Source organism: Sparus aurata, chromosome 22, assembly GCF_900880675.1.
Source record: "Sparus aurata chromosome 22, fSpaAur1.1, whole genome shotgun sequence".
Taxonomy (NCBI): domain Eukaryota; kingdom Metazoa; phylum Chordata; class Actinopteri; order Spariformes; family Sparidae; genus Sparus; species Sparus aurata.
Genome location: NC_044208.1, coordinates 25272844 through 25296456, shown reverse-complemented (window position 1 = coordinate 25296456; position 23613 = coordinate 25272844). Strand labels below are relative to the sequence as shown.

Genomic DNA, 23613 nt, shown 5'->3' with positions numbered 1-23613 from the left:
TACACACGGAGCCCAATTCAAATCAAACTCGAAATTAAACGCATATTGATCAGAGCGTCCGACTTTTCCCTTTCTGTCCATTAGGAGGCTGAGTGAATGCAACAGTCATCGCGCACGACAGGCTGGAGCGCAGACGCAGTTTGGCAGATTGGGAGCAGAGAAACACCGTAATGTACATGTGTATCTGTATGTACTGCAAAAAATAATAGACAACTGTCTCATTTCATGTTCTCTCCATCCAATAAGAAGAACATCCGACAGGCTTTCGGGGCACAGCATCAAATTTAGGGATTCTGGACCGGCTCCACATCCAAGCACTTGTCTAACCCTCATTCATTCTCAGTCTGGACAGTCCACTTGCCTTGGAGCTCATCCAGTGTCATTAATAAACAGCAATAAAATGCCTCCTCAAATTAGCAGCTCTCCGCGCGCACATGTCAGAACCATAATAGCCCGCTTCCCTGTTCAATAAAGACACACAGGTTCGCATTTTTGCCCCCTGAAGCAAGGACTGGGTGACCCTGTTAAATCAGGAACACTATCTCTCCGAGCTCCCTTTCCTATATGTACACGTACAGCAAACCCAGCAATGCTACAAAAATAACTCTGCCGGGCACCGCTCTGAGCGCCAACCTGCCGTCTCTCTCTCCCAGGAAACATGAGAAAACAACCTGCACACTGTACAGCTATAACTCACGGTGTGTAACAGCTCAGCGTTAAAAATGCAACAAAAATAGGAGCTGGTATGTGACTTTCTAAACACCAGGTATCTGTGATCTCAGTGCAAAATGTCAGGATAAACTGTCTCACCTGCACCGTCACTGTTTAGTCTAACATGTTTTCATTAAGTGCTGGGAAACTGCTGGCAGAGACAGCTGAGACCTGTTGCACAGACGAATCTGCATAGCCAGCATACCAGCATGCAGCCTTGGCTCAACAGACGCAGAAGCAGTCAAACACCCCACCTGTAACTGTTTATGAATCGTCTGCGCCTGGGGTTTAAACACCACCGCCTCCTCGGTCTTTACCGGCCTCAGCTGCCGCAGCTTCCCCGTGTCTCGCGGTCCCTCGGCCCGCTCTCCAGCTCCTCGTCCCCCGGCCATGACGAGCCGCTCTGCAGCCGGATGTCTGGACCTCTGCACCCGCTGCAAGACACCCTCTACAGAGACCCACTGATCGTGTTCCCGCCTGCATCACCTGCCAAAAAGAGGTGGTGGTGGTGGTGGGGGGAAGGTGGGGGGCTGCGCTCTGCTATTACTGACCCAGTGACATTTACAGTAGTGCTGTACCAGTTATCACCCTCAGTGTCATGCTGGTGGTCACGTGCCTTTTACTCACAATGTGTCTGCCCACTGCTTTGTCTCATTGTCACACACACACACACACACTGCGACGGGCTCGCTCCTGTCTGAAGGTCCAAGATATAAAGATTTTGCATCATTCAATAGTCTCATATCATATTTCCTTTATTTCATGTGCCTACTAGAAAATGTTCACATGCTTTAATGTTCAAAAACAAATTATTTTCACGCTGTCCGTAGCTGCAGCACCTCTATTCACCCTCTATAGTCTGAGTGCTGTCTCTTTAAAAGGTGCAATATCTGAGATTTAAGTTGAAAACAAACAAGAATTAACTACAATTATCAACAGAATGGGAAGAAAGACAGATTTTGACATTATGACGCAAATACTGTGTTGCAGAGAGATCTACTGATTAGCATGCTAACCAGCTAGCCGCGGCCTGTCCTGGTCCTAAGCTCTGTGCTAACCGTATAAACATCAACACTTCCCTGTTGATTTGTGCCTCTTGGTTGTATCGCAGGCTAACTAAGCTAACAAGCTAACAGCAGCTACAGTTAGGGGTTCCTCTAATGATATGCTGCCCCTTTCCTAAACTTTAAGGCCATGCCTGCTCTGATTGGTCAGCTATCACCACCCTGTGTGACATCACAGATTACATGCAGCTTCCTCTGGAGCCACGTAAGTCTTAATACAACTTTTTCACACATGCAGTCGTACTCCTGAAGATCTGTAAACACACTTGAATGTGCAAAATCGGCGGACTTGCCCTTTAAGTCGATAAAATCTGATTTTCATGGCTGAGTTGCAGCAAACTGTCTATTAAGTGTTCCCAAAAATGAACAAAATCAACCTCGACACTGATAAATAACATCTACTGGCAATGTACGGCGTAATTCTGGGCACATTCTGTCGCATTATTTCCACTCCCGATGTGATGTAAGGATAAGGTATTTTCAGCGCGGCTATAATGGGGTTTGACAGCGCAGAGATGTTCAGCTACCTAAAATATCAGCGAGCTCTCTCCACCTACACTACCTACAGCACATGTAACCCACAGCTGAATGCAAGGGAGAAGAAGTTTAGGCTCTCCGGAGGCTGTCAGCAGTCATTTTTAGTAAGAGGCATGAAATCACAAACAGCCGAAGAGAAGTACATCTTCGTTACATAATAGCTCCTGGAATGCGCTGCTCATCAGGGATTGATACAAATGTGTCTTTCCAAGGGTGTACTCTTTATTACAGGAAATATCATTATGCACATATCTGATGCATATGTATGAGCCTCCAGCAGCTTTGTAAATGTTAGCTCTGATGCGAAAAACCAGCGATGTTCACACCGCGCACGTCGTACTCTCGCTCGCCACATGGTTCCCCTTCCCAGCAGCTCCTGCAGCAAGGAACACTAAACAACATCCGCGCTAAAACACCAATTTATCCCTAAATACCGACATCATCCTGAATGCCATCTCCCCTGCCCTTCACTACCAATCAGAGAGCTGCCAGAGACACTTTGAATGTGGAATCTAAATGCAGACAGGCAGCTTTAAAAATGTCTCCTTATCAAGAGTCATTTGTGGAAAACCTGTGGCCATTAAACTACTATCACATTAACTTCACACCCACATGGAGCGAGACTGAAATTGATATCATCGCGAAGCCACACTGTCAGCGTTATATTACGGATAAATCGAGACGGAAGAGAAAGCTGATGTCTGACGTCTGCTTCACTTTGAGAGAACAAGCCGTCGTTGCTTTGCCGTGTTTGCTTTCAAAGACAGAGGGAATAATAACTCAGATATCAGGAGATGCAAGGTGGGGATTTTTTTGATCTTCATCCAGGAGAGGAGCATGTTACTTGAAGAAGAGAGAAGGTATTAAAGAGAAATATCCACCTTAAAACATGATGCGCATATATTATTCCTCTGATCCCTCCTGGTTCACGTATTATCTGCGAACGTGAGAATCTCTCCTCTGCAGCGAGTGCAGAATTAGGAGGAATCAGCTTTAAGTTGGTCTCAGGAATCATTACGGGTCGGTCTTCTGTAAAACCCTCCAAGCTATTTTCCTTTTTCTCTAACTGGCTTACTGATGCTGATGTCCGGGCCTCGAGGGCGGTTTGACAACCCCGGGATAGAGACAGAGAATTTATATTGCTTTCAAATGAAACATGTATTGAGGTTAAAGTGGAAATGAACATTCCTCGTGCAGCATGGGCTCAGGGTTTTCGGCTGCTGTTTACTGGGGCTGGAGAATATGACTTTAAAGGAGACCTATTGTGCATTTTTTTTTCATTTAAAATCTATTCTTGTGCAGGTAAAAGATCCTGAAAGTGAAACAGGTCAAACAGAAGCTACTCACAGAAAACACTGCTCCTGAAACGCCTCGTCAGTAGTCTCGCTTTTAAATCCGTGACTTTGTGACATCACACTACGTCACCATGTCACAAATTTGCATAGTTTATGCCAAGCAGCGAGTTTGGCACCTAATAATTCATGTAGCACAGCTGCTCTGTTGCTAGCAGTGCCGGCTCAGGCGTGTGAGAGCGACCAATCAGAATACAGGACAGTAACTAATGTGTTTTTTCAAGCATCAAAGCATGTAAACCTAAAATGTACCATATCATACTTGGTACATATATCACGGTCTTCCTATCTGTGTTCGCAAAGTCTGGAGTGGTGCAGGGATGACATATTTTTGAAAGGCTAACCTTGAAATTGGCATCGCCCTGGTTTCCTCAACAAAAAGCCTGTAGGACCGAAAATAATTTAAGTGTTAAATTAAATTGCTAGTGGTAAAAAACTCATGTTAGTCTATAAACAGACTACACTGCAATCTTGACGTCTTACTACACAATTATTAGTCACGTTTTTTTTTTTTTATAAATGATCAATATACAAGATGTGAAGCTAGAATTAGAATAATTTGCATTTAGAGTCGGCCTGTAAAGATGGAGGAGTGAGTAGATGAGTCTCCATGTTCGGTGTGACAACATCTGTAGTCTCATTTAGCCACTTGTGAGCGACTGCCATCTGTAAGACACGTAAGTGCTTGATGAATAAATTGTGGGATATTTAATGATGTACTTTTTGCGTCACCACAGACCTTCTTTCAGGCATTTAACCTGGCTGTCATCGTCCTGACCTTGTGCAAAGGATATAAACTTTACAGCTGTTTTTAGAGAACCTGTTGTGTTAATTCACTCCAGTTTTTTATGGCTCATTTTCTAAATACTGCTGATTAATTGCGGTCTTGTTGATCTTATCTTACAGACCAAATGAGGCAAGAAACACAGTAGAAACACAACTACTGACTGAAGAATCTTCATGTGTCATCTTTCCTCCACCGTCTCCCATTTACAAGAACCCAGACATCTAATATTGGCCCACAGTTAAGGAAACATGAGTAAACAGGAAGTAGGAGATAGCATTAGCAGGCCCGAGCACTCACATGCACATACATGCATGCCAACACACACTGTACGTGCACACACGCCAAGCTACACACACACTCAAACACCATCATGGTAAATTACCTCCTGAGCCGTATAGGAGTCGGCAATTTGAGGGTGTTAAAGTCAAGGTGCAACATGAGACCGCCATTAATAATAGCCGCGGCGCAGCCCCCTGCTAGTGCTAACGAATGCAACACATTAACACACATGTAACGCCAGCACCCCCCCCCAACACACACACACACACACACACACACCCACATCTGAACCAATCTGCTGCATGTCAACACCAAAACCAGAAACACAACATAAAACTGAAGACGTTCTGCAATAGAGGTTTGTTATAGCGCACTTTCTCATGCACCACACACACACACACACACACACACACACACACACACACACACACACACACACACTCACACACACACACTTCGGATTGTCAGACTGCAGAAGATTTGAGAGCACAATGTTTAAAACATGGAAATGCTGTTAGGGCATGGTGTTAGCCTATACTTGTGGATTAGCATGTGTGCTGAGCTCTGGTGTAGGAGGAGGAGGAGGAGGAGGAGGAGGAGGAGGAGGAGGAGGAGAAGGGGGGTGGAGGCTTTAAGCAATACTAATGCTCAGCTGAGATGAGCGGTCTGACAACAAGGCAACAAGACTCGTGAATAAACGATGAGCGCGTGAGCCGGAGGGCAGAGGTAGTGGTTATTTCTGCATGACGGCCGCGCCAACCTCTCCAACTGCTCTACCTGCACACACACACACACACACACACACACACACACACACACACACACACACACAGCAATATATAGAATATATACGAGCACACTGACAGGCGAACACCCACACACAGCATGTTGACCTTTTACTGTACTCTGTCCCTCTGAACTGTTCGGTAAAGGACATCACTAGAGGTCTACTGGAGACCGCTTTATCCATGCCCTCCTGCATGCATGTACACACACACACACACACACACACACACACTCGACAGAGCTGGGGGAGTCTGCCAAGCTGAGGAAGGCTTGCGTCAATCATGTGTCAGGGCGACCAGGGGAGAAGTATATCAGTCCGTGGGTGAGACACTATAAATAACCCCACCCACCTTTGGAGTCAGGGTCACACACACACACACACACACACACACACACACGAGCATACACACAAATGCAAGCATAGAGACAAACACACACACTCATAGTGACAAATGACCATCAGTAAGGACGACAATGCGATTAATTACTAAAATGATACATGTAATTGTGTCATCAGTGTCACTAAATTAGAGCAAACAAAATGGCTTCCTTCATTTGCTTCCTCAAAGTAGCGGGCTCAGAATGATGGACTGTGACATTTACTCAAGGTCATTAATAAATACTAATGCAAAAATTAAACCCTCACTTCGGTCTCCATATTTTTAGATTTTGAACGTTTGTGATAAACTCAAATATCAAGAATTCATTCAGTGGTTGAGTAAATTCTCCTCCTTCGTAATCTAAACAAACTATTTAAAATCTTTCCTGGATTAGTGGGAGAAAACACTGTGACAACGCTGAAAATGGGTTGATTTTCTGACACCCTGAACTTCTTTTTTTAGAGATTCATACGCCCACATGAAAACAAAGCTGGAAAGTATTATCTTATAGAATATGATGCATTGCTGTAGTTTTTGTTGTGAAAATTAGCCCAACATTGAACATCTGCAGCGGTAAAACCCAATATATACATTCAAGGTACAAAGTGTAAGAATCTTAGTTGAAGACATTAAAAATTAACGCAATTTTTTAACAGAATGTGAAGGAATAACAGTTTTTTATCATTATTGCAGCCGATGTGTCGCATTGCATACTTTAGTTAGCATGCTAACGAGCTAGCCCCGGCCCGCCCAGAACGTAAGCTCCTCTGTTAGCAGTGTGAACAGCTACACTTCCCTAATGCTCTGAACTCCCTATCTGGCCCACTAACTGCACAACTAATTAAGCTAACTAGCTAACGGCAGCTACAGTTAGCAGCAGTTAGCAGTAACTGTGGTGAAATGCTGCCCCCTATTTGTTTTCTTTGAATTCAACAGCTAGCAGAACGCGTTTCTGTACATTTCGCTGATTATACTTACAAATTTGTACTTAAGGATTTAAATGCAGGATTTTTACTTGTAGGGGAGTATTGTCACAGTGTGATATTAGTACTTTTACTTCAGTCGAGTATCATAATACTTCTTCAAACACTTCACACTCACACTGATTTGTTAGTTTGTGTTCTTTGCACTCCGAGCGAGCACACGCATAATCCTTCAGATTTGATGTGGGAGTGAAGTGACCCCGACTCCTTCTAAGTAACATCAAACTACTTTCCATACTGATCCGTGATCAGCTTTTTCTTTTTTTTACTTGTATTTGTCTAAAAGGCTTAAAGTAGAGCTGCAAACTGCATCCTGATAGGATCTGGCAGGGTGATTTTAAATTTAAATGTGCTGATGAGTGATTTAAGTCTGGAGGTCATCCCTCTGTGATTTCCACCGCCCACTCCAGTGGTAGTTACAGTCTGAAACACCAGCAGGCTGTTGATCCTGCTTGTGTTTAGTTCTTACACAGGATGACTTTGGTTTCCTTTGACTGAATTTCCTCACAGTGATTTTCCTTTTGAAATATCCTTTTTCCATTACGGACCATCATCTAAAATTTGGCGTCGTCGGCAGCTGTCCGGAGAGACGAGTTTGGCTCCCGAAGAGCGTGACATAGTTTTATATTCCACCTCCTCGATTATCAGTTATTTTTAATACTGAGCTTTAAAACGATGTGACAGATATGGTCACATCTTGTTTAAGCCTGTTAATTAAAAACTGTTGGCAAGCATCTTATAACTTAAGTGCTCAAAACAGCTGGAGAAAACTGAGCACAGACTTCAAGATGAACTTGAAAAAAAGGAGAGGAGAGGAGAGGAGAGGAGAGGAGAGGAGAGGAGAGGAGAGGAGAGGAGAGGAGAGGAGAAGAGAGGAGAGGAGAGGAGAAGAAAGGAGAGGAGAGGAGAGGAGAGGAGAGGAGAGGAGAGGAGAGGAGAGGAGAGGAGAAGAGAGGAGAGGAGAGGAGAGGACAGGAGAAGAAAGGAGAGGAGAGGAGAGGAGAGGAGAGGAGAGGAGAAGAAAGGAGAGGAGAGGAGAGGAGAGGAGAGGAGAGGAGAGGAGAGGAGAGGAGAGGAGAGGAGAGGAGAGGAGTCTTGCCTCGATCCGACTTTGCCGGATCGGATCGTACAAAGGGTTCTACTAAACACATGCAAACCCTTTATCACCTCCACAGAGCTGAGGCCTACAGCAGAGCAGAACCAGCTGTCACGGCAACATGCACTTCACATCTCAGCATCATCATCACCATCATCATCATCATCATCATCATCATCATCATCAATGGCGTCTCAGAGACAAGGGGAACATGCCGCTACAGCTAATCTGGTCACTTTGTGGGTGGGGCTCATGCGAATGAAGCAAAAAGGGAAGAGAGTGGAGATGATGAGGCCTAAGAAAAGACTTGGCAGAGCGATGCGGTTATGTCATGTGTGTGGAGTCATTCTCGAGTGTTTTTTCTCCCTGTTCCTGCTGACACGCCACCTCCACCTGAATGCATGGCAGCAGGCAGCGGAGGAGAGATGTGGAAACAAAAGTTGGGACTGTGTGAGAGACGATCAACAAAAAAAAAAAAAAAAAAAAAGAAAGAAAAGATAAGAAATAAAAAGAAAAGAAAAAGGGGGGGGAGGGGTTAAAAACAGAAGGGAAAAGGAAGTCATACTTTGGGCAACGGCGTTTCGGATGACCGGACTTTCTTGGGAGATATCTGTGAAGAGAGCAAGAGAATTATTGTCTTGTTTCCCCCTCTTCAGAGATATCTCCTGTGGCATATTGCTGTTCTCCGTTACAGGACTTTTTGCGGATGTCTGATTATGTATTTTCCTGTCAGCGGGACCTGTAATTGGTTCCTCAGAGACTTAATGATTAATGCAGTGGAGTTTAGATGTATTCAAATGGGAGCAACTGCTGCAGTGCTTTGTGTCGACTTTCAACATCGAGAAATTGGAAATTAAACTGAAACACTTATTGGGGCGAGCCTCTTTAAAGTATTTATCAAGGTGGACAGAAAATGAGGTGTAAGCAGGTGTTGTAACACACACAGGAAATGTGTCCAAGATCTCAAAGCTGAAGGGCAAACTGGGTCACACGTGCAGTATGATGGGACCACAGACAAGTACAATGGAAGAGAGAAAACAAAAAAGTGCTCCTGCGAAGACCCAAGAGGCAGAATAAAACCTCCGATCACTCCGGTAAGCAAGAGGAGGGCCTGTGTGTTCTGCTACAACCCAGAGAAAGGTGCACAGACAGTGTTAAGGAGCATTTTCTCAAACAGTTGTGATGTGTGCATGATAAAGCTACAGCCCCTTTCTTTCTTTCTTTTTTCTTTTTTTCAGTTGTTCAAATGTGTCGATTGCGATATGTCAAGAAGAACCAATGAACAACAACACATCAGAGGAGACACTCGGAAGGTTTCGGAAGACAAGAGGAGACACACACACAGTCACAATCACTGGGGAGGTAAAGAGAGGGAGAAATCACACAGCCGGATGAGGGAAGACACGTCAAGTCTGCATCAGGGTTTCTGAGATTGTGACATATTGAATGGAGAAGTTGAATAAGTTATTGTCTTTTAAAGCTGCATTAAGCAAATCTCTGACCAGCAGGGGGCAGAACACGAGCGTCTCAGTCTGATTTCACCTGACCTCTGGTTTGATCTCAGGCAGTTATCATCGCCTTTATTTTGTATCGTATTTGTAGGACTTTTCTTTCTCTGCTATAGTTTAAAGACAGGATTTAGAAGCTGCTTTAAAGGTGCAATATGTAAGAACATCTCTTGAGATCACACTCCAAACAAACATGGGGCGACATATCATCTGAGTAACCGCTAACTGCTGCTAACTTTAGCTTGCAGCCAGTGATCTGGACTTGGAGTGGTATCATGAGAAAGGATGGGTCAGAGCTAGCTGGTTAGCACGCTAGCTTCATTAGATATCTCTGCAGGACAATATGAGATGTCTTCATATACAGTCCAAACTGCTGACTTTAGTTCATTCTTTAATGTTTTACACTAAATTCTTCCGTATTGCACCTTTAAAACAGCCGATGTTTACCTTGGCAGCGACCTCTAGCATCCGTAGTTATACATTACAGGAGCAAAGGAGGATGTCAAGTGACAGTATAAGGAGCAAGAACGTCTACGTGTGGCGGAGGTTGGGGTGGATGGATTGATAATAAACAGGACTTTCAGCCAGGAGACAGCTATTAACGTCCTGAGTGAAAACAAAAGTCATCTTATTTGAACTAATGCAACTCTTTTGCAATGTTAACCTTGTAACGTAGGATTCTTCACCATGAACGATCATGTACATAATATAACGTCATATCTGTTGTTTTGGGAGTCGATGCCAAACTTATTCAGTCATTGTGTAGGAGCCAACACATTGGCGGTACTTATTCTCTCTATCTCTGTCTTTGACGCTCAGCTTTCTACCTCTCAACCCTCTCGTTCGCCCTGATTCACGGCCACTTTGCACTTGGCAGCGTTGAGTGAGTTAAGACCCAACAATGCAGTGCGGCCTGTAATGTGGGCTGATGCAGGGGAATTACAGCAAAGCCACAGAGCAGAGCCCCCGACTTCTACACGCTGCAGAACCGAAGCGCTGAGCTAAACGGAGCTACAACCAAAAGAGTCGCCTGTGGATAAACTGTGTGAGCTCAGATAATGTGGCCTCAAATTACTGGCACATTGAATTTCGCTTCACTTCTCGAGATGTTTTGAGTCGGCTGCTTTCAGGACATCGTCGTCGTGCGGAGAGGGAGTGAAACGAGCCACGAGCAGGAAACACGCCTCCTGCTGAGAGGTGGCGGGTGTTGCTTCTTGTTTTACCTTTCTTGTAAAAAACCACTGAAATTTGACATGATGAAATGCAGTGAAACAGTAGCACAAAGTAGAGGAGAGTCAGAGTAACAGTATAAAATACAAAAAGCTACTGAGCAGCGGTTCATTTTATTTGCTTCTGAGCTCAACATTTCATTTGTTCAGTTGATTATTTGATTTCCTTTACAAGTTCTCAGTGGATTTGGCACTACGGGGGAGTCATTCAGAGTTTGTCTGATATCACAAAATTGCTTAATGCAGGTTTAAAGCAATATAATAACTATTATTACATACAACAGGGCAATTTGAATAGTGTGAAGTGGCCAGATGGCACTGGAGAGTTAACTGTTTTGCCTCAGAAGAAAAAAAAACAACAACTTGTGTAACAAGTGGAGGATGAAGTGGGGACATACAGTACAGGGACACTGAAGAGGAAGATATCTACAGAGCCGTACAGAGCGACGACAAACAGAAGTAGTGGAGTAGCTTCAGAACAGTGATGGGGGTGTAACAGGAGGGGAGAAACAGGCGAGGCGAGTCAATCAGACAAGAAAATGATAATCATTTGTCTCCAGTTTTGATGCCGTCTGTCCAATCACACTCTACCTTCATTGGTGCCAGCTGGATGGGGGTGATGTAGGAGGGGTCCACCATGGGCTTGGGCCGGTTCGCAGTGTCCGCCAGGAGGCTCTGCCATTGCTGCGGCAGCCCGGTGAACTTCTGCTCCCGCGGGTCGAAGCCTGTGTGGACCCGGTGCTCAAAGTTAGACGGAGCTGAGATCTCCAGCCGTTTCTTCTTCTTCCCAAACATGCTGGAAAACCCTGGCAAACCTGGCAACGGAGAAAAGACAGTCGCAGGTTAATATTCAGAACATTGACTAAATACTCTTATTTTGAAGGGCAGTGCAAGTTCATGCCTTTCAGAGTGTTTGGTACGGGAGCCCTAAACGGCCATGCCGTCATATATTTTATTTCCTCCGTTTTCCCGAGATAATGGGAACATTTTCTCGAGATCTCGTGATAATGAAATTTTGCTTTTCTGAGATAACACACCTTCGGACACACCGTAAGAGCTTGTACCCTTTATCAGCCAGGTTCACAGTAAATCATTTCATCACGTTCAGCAAAAATCATACAGGCACACTTCAAACATGCACACGCACGATTCACAGGAAAAACAGATGTTCTCGGTTCACAGCGAGACGCTTTCAAAATAAAAGCCCCGCATTTAGTGTCTAATATAATTAATGAAATAATAACCTGGCTTCAAAGAATATAAGTTAACTAAATGAAAACAAGATGTTCTTATTAACAATTACCACATTAAAGGTCATTTACAGTCGTTACACTAACTGACCGATTCATTCACACACACACACACACACACGCACACACACACACACCTTAATATATTGTTATCTCGGGAAAACAATGTTTCGTTATCTCGAGATCTCGACCAAAATTATCCCATTATCTCGGGAAAACAAATGAAATTAACTCGTCATCACGAGAAAACAAAGTTTTGTTATCCGAGATCACGAGAAAATTATCTCTTTATCTCGGGAAAACGGAGGAAATAAAATGTATGAATGCATGGCCGTTTAGGGCTTCCGTAGTTTGGCAATGTTGCTCCTCGATCTTCCACAGTCATTCTCTCCTCCTCTTGAGCCTGTCTGGCACAATGACCTTGAATGCATTCATTCATATCTAAGTGTATAAAGGAGGTGTGACACTATGCGGATGAGTGGAAGCAGAGGAGTGCGTTTTTTTGTCTGGTTTGCACCACAACACTACCAAACGTGCACTTTTTTCCAACAACACGAGGCCTAAAATGACATGTTTTGCTGCCAACAGCAAACAGTGAAATGTAATTTTGAGGTTGTGTTCAAGGGTCCCTGAAGGTGTCGTTCAGTCGACGCACACGCCTTGTTACGCTTTACTGACAGAGACCGCATCGCTCTGGACAATAAAATCAACATCCGTTCGTCAATATCACCACCTTAATGAGAACAATAATAATCATATTTCAGATTAAACTACGTTGTTCAGACTTCTGAGTTGTTTTTTGGTGACTGCAGCTTGTGGAGCCGATAAATACGCTTTAAAAAAAAAAAAGTTTGTTCCCCTTACCCCCTCGAGTTTACAAGCACACCTGCACCAACTTGTTTATCTCGTGTGAAAAATAAAGAATTATTTGCAGAGCTTTGGTCCGCGGCAACACTTGATGTTGTCTAAATATGCCCCAGGATCTTTTAATATCTTGCCAACCATCTCTCACCTGCCGCTTAATCCAATACTGAGCCTTACAGATGGCACACTGTGTTGCACTGCATGGCAAGAAACATCTATAAAAGGTATAAACACCTTTATACAACAGCAAACTACAGCACATTTCACAGCGTGCAGCAATAAGTAAGATGAGTGAGCTGATAATGGCCCTGGTTTTAATAAAGTTTCTATAGCAATCAATTAGTTTTCTTCCTTCCCAGGCCTGAAAAGCTTCACAGTCGAAGTAACACAGATACGTCAGAAAAGATTGGCTGCGACCGGCAGTTTGGAGCTGATGATGTTTCATGTTGCGCTGTGCCGTTCTGCGGCATGCTAAGCTCGGCCTCACGATGCTGCAGGATACAAACAAGGAAAGAACAAGCAAAACTGTCCAAACATGCTAAAAAAGATCAAGTGTCCACTTCGGTTATGTAACATAAACAAACAGGAAAGAAATTATGCCTCAGTGAATAAAGAGAAAAAGAAGGAAATGATGCCAGGTTTTTTAACTTTATGTAAGGTTCAGATACGTTAGCCACGATCAGACGGACATCACGTATGGCAGCTGCTCCTGCCTGTGGTTTTACTCCAGGACCGAGAGGAACTGTTTGGAAATCTCACTGTGGTCTCGGTGGTTTGGGTGGATGCATGGTGTCCAGTCATGGGAACGAATGTTGCTGGTGTGGCTGTGAATGGAGACTATTGTGTTGTTCCCTTCTAGGAGGCATTGTCCTCCGACAAAAACAAAGCCATTCTTCTTCCCCTTCTTATTTTCATTCTTCCCCTCTGCTGTGGCTCTCTCACACACGAAGTTTGCTGCGCTGGTCCATACCAAACATTCATTCATTTACTTAGCCTCCGTGAAGCACATGTGCAAAAAACAAAACAAGCAAAAAAAACTTTATTAAAGCTAACAATTAAGAAGGTCTTACTAAAATAACTGCAGATTTAATATCTAGATGATGTTGCAGCTCTTAATATTAGAAGATACACCTTTACGTTTGCAAAGGCTCTCAGTTAAAAGTCAGGAAAGTCACTTGGAGCCATTTCAAAGCAGTTCCAGGTCCCGAGATCCACTGTTCACACAACTGTAAGTATAAAGTGCAAACTCTCACCTTCTGCTGAGAGAAAACTGGTCAGGACGTACAAGAGTCAACCAAAAACCACCAGAAAGCAAGTCTGCAAGGAATTACAAGCTGCTGGAAGACAGGTGAGAGCGTCCATGTGTGTTTTGCATCAACATGAGCCGAGAGGCTGCCGTGAAGAAGAAGAAGAAGAAGAAGGAAGCCTCACGCTCCAGACGCGGCACCTTAAAGCTCGACTGAAGTTTGCTGCCGATCACATGGACAAAGAAACAACCTTCTGTGGCCAAGAACACCACGCCTACTGTCAAGCATGGTGCCGGTAGTATTGTACATTTAGTATTGTAAATGGAATAATAAAGAAGGAGGATTATATCCAAATTCTTCAGGAAAACATAAAATCATTAGCCATAAGATTGGGGTTTGGGTTCAGTTGGTTGTTCCAACGGGACAATAATCCCAAACACACATCAAAAGTGGTAAAAGAATCGCTAAATCAGAAAAGAATTGAGGTTTTGGAGCGGTCTTCCCAAAGCACGAACTTGAACCCCATCGAGAACATGCGGACTGTGCTGACGGATCAGTGCCGTGCCACGAAGCCATTAAATTCAGTTAAATTTCAGCTTCATAAATTCAGCCAGGAGCTTGTGGATGGCTTTCAAAAGCAGCTAATCGAGGTGAAAATGGCCAAAGGGACATTTAACCAAATATCATAATTACTCTATGTAATATTTTAGACGCAGCAGATTTGGTCACATTTTCAGAAGACCTCTGATTGTGTCCCACTTCGTTCCATCACAGAGAAACGAGAGCTGTGGCTGTAAATCACTGGAGCTCAAGACTGTCACGATGTACATGTTCGTTACAAGAGTATGAAAACGTCTGACCGCGACTGTATGTGAGAAGAAGCGACCCGTCAATCATTAAATAAGACATTTCAAACATTCTGGTTATTTGCTTTAAAAAAAAAAAAAAAAAAAAAGGGTTAATGAAGTCTTCACAGCAGCGTGCTAAATCAGTTTGAGTTGTGAAAATGACTAACTCTTAAGCCTTGGCAGTACCCCCTGAGCAGATGCAATCACAGAAGTCACCAAAGAGTTTTTTTTTTTTCTAAATGTAACTTTAAAAGGACAAGACAAAAATGTAATCACGGAAATCTTCCCCAATCATTTCCTTTGCTGCCCCGCAGGAGAGCCAGACAGACCAAATTAGTGGCCTCAAACAGGAAAGATGGAGCGATAGACTGATGGGAGAGAAGGGGGGGGAGGGAGGAAGGAGGGGAGATGGGTGGGGGAGACAGATAAGAACAGAAGCAGAGCACAGAGGGGAGGTTAGAGGGAGAAATGAGCGCGTGGAGGAGACGAGGGGAAGAGAAAGAGGCAAAAAATGTGAAGCGTCAAGGAGAGAGGATGGAAGCTGAGAAGGCTTCGGGCTCTTTGTGATGCGTGCAGCGGCAGAAATCGCAGCACAACAGATTATTATGCAGCACACTGCTGCCTTTAGAAAGCTCAATACCGGATCAAAAAGGTGTTAAGTCATAGATAGAAACCTCGTCCCACGGGCATGTTTACACAACTCTGCCTTCTACGCTGCGTTCGCTGTTAGCCTCGGTTTACACCGTAAAGACTCCAGGATGTGTTTCATCGCCTGCGAGAAGAAACATGACACTTCTGCAGTGAAAAAGAGAGAACAGACGGGTTTTATGTGTAAAACAAACCACATGATTTTGTATTTATTATGATCATGTGTGTGCAAAGTGCTGAGATATAACTTTTAACTTTGAAATTGGGAGAATCGCAGAAGAAATGCATCCAAAGCACTGCAGCCCTGAAGGTGAATACAGTCGTTAACAGTCCCGTCCAACCGCATAAGTGTCTCTGCACAGTAAATCTTAAGTGCTTTCATCAATGACAGTCGCTTACAATTCATGCAGGTGTTTGTGTGTTTGTTGGTTTGTCAGCAGGATCACACAAACAACTGAACAGACTTCCACAAGACTTGGATGGAGGAGCCTCTCAGAGAATTAACTTAAATGTTCTCTCACTCTCATTAAAATCACAAGATTAAGTTTTATTAAACTTTTTTGTTAATTTCTCAGGGGATGAAACCTGAATGTTTCATTTTGACAGTTAAACTGCAAAATATTAAAAAATACAGCTGCACGCTTTAGGAAATAACCGGCCCCAATGTTCAAGACATAAAACATGCACAACCACTGGTTCAGTCTAAAGAATCACGATTGTTCTTTCTCTTTCTGGTCCTTCACATGGTCTGATTCACGAAAACACATGACTTTAATGCTCCACAGGTGTCCCCCTTAGATAACCGGCAGAAACAAAGCCCCAACAATCCTTCATCTTTCCCATTTTCTTTTGCGCTGAGCTACAAATCTCTTACGCAACGCCGACATGTCAGCAACCTTTTTCACTTCTGGCTGGTGTCCGCTTAAACCTCCACGAATCGACCCAAGGTTTTCTGACCTTGTTACTATTTTTACAGCACGAACACGGCTTGGCTCTGGCAAGATGAAACACTGACATGTAGGCACGGCGCTGATTAGAGATGACATTCCCGAAATAAAGTCAACAATGACAACGCCAAGGATGGAGCTGAACAGTATCCTGGGAGAGAGGAGCTGTCCAACAGAAGGCACTGCTCAAATATTTTGTAAATAGCGGCTGCAAAGTTGCGCTCTGCGGTCACCGCGGTGAACACACGGTGACTAAACAGGGCTTGATCGCAGACTTGCACTGAATCATCAGCTGACACATGCGGCAGCTGAAGCCCTTGTTACCTCAGAGCAATGCACAAACACGAACTGCACGTCCCTTAATGACATGTCAAACTAAGAACTAGATTTAAAGTGTCGTGTGACAAAGTGACAGTGAAGTATGTGTGTGTATGTTGTCTCTAAGCCAGGTGCAAATTTAGGGATGTGTGCAAAAGTGTTCAGAACTGATGAAACAATCTGAGAACCTGCTGAAACATTTAGCTGCAATAAAGCTCACGTGCACAACCGATTAAGTTGAAACTTTCAGCAGCAATCGTAGTTTTATTTCCTAAGGCAAGCAGTATGTCATAAGCTAGCTACATTATTTTGTGGGGTTATTTTTAGAAAAATACCTGACCAGAACTAGACAATCCACAGTGTTGGAGCCATGTGTGAGTTAAGAGTAATGTTAGCAGATCAGTCCTGCTCTCGACTTAGTTTAGGGAGGTTGTTACGTCAGCCGAAATCATCCTCAGATCCTTTTCTCTTGTGAGTGAAGCACATGATGCGTAAAACTAACCACCTTGTAGCTTGTCCTTAACAGAAAGTACCTTAGTATCATGAGTGCAAAGGCTGGAAGGCTTGGGACGATATTAAATGTTATCAGATATCGCGATATTGCAGTTAAATGCAATATTTCTTTTTTACGTTATTGAATATCAAATAGTTTTCTTCAGGCTTTTATTTTGAAAAGAAAATGCACACTGAGCTGTCGTGGCAAGCAAAGCCCGTCAATATCTGACGAGGTGCGAATGAGACCGGGCTGGCAGAAGCAATAACAAGTCAATCGGGCTGAAACGTCGCAGCGTTTTAACAATCATACAAAGAGATCTTAGTCTCTCAGAAGAATGCCAGGAGAATACGGCGAGCCAAGGGATCTGCATGAGACCAGATATCATCTTGGCGATAAGACAATAATATCGTCTATCCAGATATGTGATCAGGGAGAATATTGTGATATCAAATGAAGGATTTTGCCCAAACCTAATGGCGGGGCAGCTGCCACACCCTCTTTTTGGCCAATGTGCATGAACAGCCCACATGTGAACTCGTGTCCTTTGGCTCATGACCAGCCTTGTGGAACTGACATGAGTGCCAAAATTCAAGCCACCGAGGGAGAAATCCGTCCCTCGCCAAAGGGAGCAGATCATCCTATAGAGCAGCTGGTCGCAGCTACAATGTCAGTCAGTCCATTGTCAACCAATCCACAGAGTGTCAGCATTAGCTTTAGCTTATGCTTGTTAGCGAGAGCTGAGAAGATCCTGTAGCGACAGTGATGATGTCATGAAGTGTGCTTTTGTTTCCTCTGTGCTGAAGACTCATTATTCCTAAATTAGCTGCAGATATTGAGGTAAATCTGACACCGTTATCATTGCTAATTCTTTCTGTTCCATGCTGGAAGGGAAGTTTTGGGACTTCATCTTCCAACTTATCTGTGGTCTGTAAGCAGCCGTACAGTAGAAGGAATCCCCTGACCTAGATGGCGCGTCTTGAGAATGAGATTAGACTAGGAGGGTTTAAGTCGTCTAGGCCAAGCTCAACCGCTAAGAGACACAACAACACGTGGGGGGAAAACATAAACACCACTGAATGCGTGTAAGACAGCAGGTGGAGGCGAATGTTCCTGCACTCACACGGTCCAGAGTTACTCCTGGAGAGCTTTTAGCTGCTGCGCTCTCACAACAGCGGAGGCAGGTTTGGACTGAGGAGTGCTCGAAGTGTACGGCCCTCTGGGAATCCGCTTCCACGCAGAGGTCGGAAGGACTACTTAGTGCACAACTTCTCCTGGCTGCCACATAAGCACCTCTTGAGCTGTAATTTATGGGCAGATTGTAAAGCACTTTGTGAAGTTTCAGACTAATGCCTGCAAGGTTATTCTGCCAAAGAGTAACAATGTCACTCTGATGAGAAACTGAGCCAGGTAATATATGGCAGAGATTATGAAACGCGATTAATCTCGCTGTGTAAGAGTGGAGTGAGCTGTGGCCGTGTGTGTGTGTGTGTGTGTGTGTGTGTAGTATGTTGTGTGTTTTTACTCCAGCTGAGTAAAGCTCCAATTACTAAAAATACATATTGATCTGCTTCATGAATATGTACCCTGTGTGAAAGCAATACACTCTGACGTGGATGTTAGACCCATTCATTGCTGCTGTCAGGCGCATTACATAACCGGACAAAACCAATGAGCCCGTGGTTAACTACGATGCTTCAGATATGGATGTAGAAAGAAGCTACGAATTGTAAAAAGTGGATCCCTGATGGAGCTCTACAATGGACACAGTTTCAAGAAGGCCAACCAAAACAAGTGTCACGAATCCAGTATCAACCAAATGAGATATTGTCTCTGTAGCCGCTCTGTTTCTGAGTTATGATGCTGAATAATGGCCAGGAAAGTGTTTTTGCAGTTTTGATATTTCATAGTGACAGAAATCAAATGGGAGTTTTCTCACTTGACCTTGTGTTCTCTCCACTTTGGTCAGTTTTCAGCTGAAAATGGCTGAAGAAATAGACTTTACTCCACCTGGTGCAAGTCCTTCCTCTTTATAGACATGTTTTGACCTCCAGACCTAAAGATGAGGTCATTTCGTAAGTAATTTTACTTTTACACTCTTGTACAATTCTTAGGTGTAGGGTTATATACAGGGCGGGGTCGTTGAGGGTTAGTCAATTGTCAATATCACAGATAAACAACCTTTTTCTCAGCCTAATGTTGGCAGGTATGGAGTTGAACTTTGACCTTTTTTTATACAAAATGTCATCGCTTTTTATCTATAAGGCATTTGTTAGAAATCTCAAATACTGTTACAGCCAATAAATGCGTATTGTGAGGTCACAGTGACCTTTGAACTTTGACCACCAATTTTCTAATCAGCCGATTGTTGAGTCCAAGTGTCCACGTTTGTGCCAAATTGGAAAAAAAAACCTCCCTCCGGAGAGATGCTGCGTTCACAAGAACAAGATAAATGGAATGGTGCCAGTGCTGATTCACGTATAAGAAATAAAACATTTTTAAGTGACAAGCTTACTGTTTTACAATTTCGGCCCTTTGAGATCAAATTGTAAGATCCGTAGAGACTCTCAGCTCTAAAAGACACATGCGTATGACACAACACACTCCACATACGCACAGATACATACCAACACGTTGACACGCACATACGTGACGCGGCGGCTAGTCTCAGGGCAAAGATCCTGACTCCCAGGCTGATTTGTCTCCAAACCATCTGTCACCATCTGAGCCTCCACAGGCACTTCCTCTTTTGTACAACACCTCAACACACACACTTTCACTGGAACTCGTCCTACACTACAGCAGACTCTGTGCGTGTGTGTGTGTGTGTTGCTGTTTGAATATATACCGTGTCTATTTTTGCTTCCTAAGCGCATATTAGCGCTCTGCGGCAGCGTGACGTATTCATGTGTTTTCCAAACACTGCATTAATTTCGCATCCCTCAGATTGTAATTTTTGAGGCATTAATTGGTATTGAGATGCAGAACATTGACTCACACACAAGTATATGCAAATACATTTCATACATAATTTAAAATGCGACATGAAAAAGGACACAAGTTCATTCTGATAAACAAGTTGAGGGAGGGGGCGACGCTCTCGGCTTCGCTTGCCACTACAGGGAAGAGGTGGAGCTCCGGATTGAATTAAAAAGGTCAAATGTTTCGCAGGCGGCAGATCAAAACGTGATTGCACATTTCTGCGCGCACACTTTCCCCCGGTGTTCATGAGCGCAGCTTTAATTGGTCTGAGTGACGGAAAAAATGCACAAAGCGAGGCAAAAATGTGCTCCTCCGTCCTCATCAATAGTGTCTCGGCTCTGTTGTCCTTCCCCTCTTTTGTCCCGGCCCGCTTTGTTGTGCACCGTTCAATTCTGTCCCATTTGCATTCACTCGTTCTCTCCAGACCTTGTTCCTTCAGATGATTTAATTGGCTTTAAAAACTGTTTTCACAGACATGGATTTCACCTTCCATTCCCTGTAGATATGTCTGCAGAGTGGTAAACAACTTTAGGCTAAAGGAAACCCTTTTTGTTTTTAATCTTTTGCTGAGAAGTTTGTAACATCTCTCATTTAGATCACATTTTAAGGCTGCAGCATGTTTTATACATATATATATCTATATATATAGAGACATACATGTATGTTTGTAGCTCTGATGATGAAATGAATCTCATCCTAGTTCTGTTACTTGTTTTGTTTCCACTCATGTTTAAAAATGCTGCTCTTACCTGGCAAAAAACTGACGCTTTCTTTCAGCCAATCAAAGTGCTCTGGATGAGCCATAGCGAGACAGTGCAGGACAATCAGTCCCTCCTCAGATGTTGCGCTCTTTGATGTCAAATTACACCCCTGATAAATCCATTATGCACCTCAATTTTCTTCCAACAAAACATGAAACGGCGAGTCCCTCGCTCGACACATGATTGCCGAATTATAAGCCAATGATTCCCCGGAGGAGCGACACTTCAGTGAAGATATCGAATTGACAAATCAGGTCAGATCCGGGACCCTCTGCAGCCCCCAGCGAGCTGCTACTACTACTACTACTGCCGGCCTGCTGCTGCTGTGACTGTCCCTGCCTGCACGCTCTGATAACTCCCGATGTGAGACGTACAGGGCACAAAAAACTGCCTACGCCAGCAGCCTGGACCAAGGCACGGCCAGACAGCTTAAGCCCGGACCCATCCCATTTCGCTTTCATTGTTTGCCTAACTGGGTTTGACCGGCCTCGTCCCAAACCGAGCACCCTCTGACCTTCACTGTCTTCCTCCCGCTTTTCCTTCTGTCAACAGTGCCACAAAAAAACAAAAAAACAAACAAAGAGCACAAGTGTCCTCTGTGCTCCCACAATCCAACAGGGTGGCGTTTGTGTCAAACACACACATGCAGACACACACGCAGACACAAAAAAACTGTCTCCCACTGACGGCAGCATGTGTGGATATCAACTTTGGTGTCAAGTGCTGCACCACCAGGCGCCCTATCACTGCTCTTTCACAGAGAGCAAGACAGATAGTGCGACGGAGGAGATAAGATGGAAGAAAGAGAAGCAAACAGCTGGTCGAGTCGGCGGCTGTGACAGACTCTGGCCGTCTGCCGAAGCTGAGGGGACGTTCGGCGGTGGCAGCCAGGGACGGGCCCTGCGCTGAGGGCAAACACACACTCACACAGGCGGTGCTGAGGCTGTTAGGATTACATTAGACGTATTTCCCCTCGCAGAGAGAGAGACGGAGGGAAGAGTGGTGAGCAGAGGGCGCTTGAAATGACATGCTGCACCTCTGCATCACACACTCTGTCATTTATCAGCTCGTATTGTACAAAATATACAGCAGCAAACACACACACACACACACACACACACAGGACAGTAGGTTTAACCTCCAGTCTGCAGTGTTTGACTGTTCCATGTTTTAAAAATCTGCAAACATGAGCTGAAACAGGAAGTAATACATGATGCATGAGAAGCTCAAGGTAGTAATGTTCTCCATCTGTCACATCCAAACAACTGAACTTGCAAAATGTCAGAATTTAAGATTATTAACAGAATGTGAAGCGATAAGAGTTTTGAAGTTTGTGTTGAGAGATATTAGCGTGCTAACCAGCTAGCCCTGGCCCATCCTTTTACATCATACAGCTCCGAGCTCCCAGTCTGGATCGCTAGCTGCACAGCTAACTGCGCTAAAGGCAGCTAAAACTTGCAGCAGTTCATTTGTTTGCAGTAAGTAGTACACTCTGGATGTGGTGTTACAGGGGTGAGGAAAGTCTGAAGAACAGCTGGGTGTTTTCGTGGAGGAACTCAGACCAAACAACTTCAGTGTTTTCATAACATTCATGGTCGAGCTTCTAGCAGCACATCATGTTGTTCACGACGGAGCCCTCGGTGTAGCTCAGTGAAGACGTGACATGAATATTGCAGGATATCTAGAGTATTCTCCTAACAGGGTCAGACCGTTGCTTTGCTTCAGTTCATTGTGTAGAAGTCTTTTTGCTGTGTGGATCACATTCCCTGACAATGTGTCGCGGCGTCCCAACACAGAAGTCACAGTTGGATACAGAGCGCAGGAGCACGATGATGAGGATGCTACAGGTTCATGTTCTTTGGTTGAGGGAAGAGAAAAAAACAGAAAATAAAGGTTTTAGTTGGACACTGAAAAATAAGTGCTTCCTGTCTCTTGCTCCAAGTCAATATTGATTTTTTGTTATATATATTTACGCAAGACAGTAACTTTTCTCTCACCTTCACCTTAAGTGCTTTGAGCTGCCTAGAAAATAAATAAAAATAAAAACAAAAAAACAGTTCTGGTTGTCAGAAGCAGAGAATACAAATAATAATATATTAGTTGCCAACATGTTTTCCATGTAATGATAAGAAATCTAACCTGGTGATATGATGTTCAATACATGATGTATTTGCTGATGAAGGCTAATGTGTATGAATTCAATTCATAGGCATAAAGGGTGTCAAATCATCAGTTTCAAATTAATAAGTAATAACTATTGAAAGAACTTGTAACTAGTAACTACAATAATTAAAATAGTGTAGGCCTGCAACTAGCAATTATTTTCGTTATCAAGTAATCAGGCGGTTATTTTCTTGATTGATCTCTTTGTCTTCAAAACATACAGAAAGAAAACGAGAAATCCTACAATCCAAAACCAAAGAATATTCAGTTTTCAGTCGTGTAAAACGAAGAAAATAACCTTGAACCATTATTTGTTTGGCATCTCTCCTTGATAACTAACTTAAGCTGACAGTAGAACATTTTTTTCCCCTTAACTTATC

General features: G+C 43.8%; 1 protein-coding gene across 5 annotated transcripts in view; it reads right to left on the bottom strand.

The window, feature by feature from the left end:
• pak5 (p21 protein (Cdc42/Rac)-activated kinase 5) overlaps nucleotides 1–23613 on the bottom strand; it is a 79918-nt gene that overhangs the window by 32795 nt on the left and 23510 nt on the right. Inside the window, exons 1-3 of one of the 5 annotated variants that reach the window (XM_030404640.1) lie at nucleotides 21059–21575; nucleotides 11304–11527; nucleotides 8541–8585 (exon numbers count right to left, since the gene is read on the bottom strand). In XM_030404640.1, the coding sequence (XP_030260500.1) occupies nucleotides 8541–8585; nucleotides 11304–11527; nucleotides 21059–21113 (324 nt within the window). In that variant the 5' untranslated portion in view covers nucleotides 21114–21575. Of the gene's footprint in view, nucleotides 1–965; nucleotides 1597–8540; nucleotides 8586–11303; nucleotides 11528–21058; nucleotides 21576–23613 lie in introns of those variants that run through there. The other 4 variants (XM_030404643.1, XM_030404641.1, XM_030404644.1 and 1 more) reach the window with 4 other exon arrangements.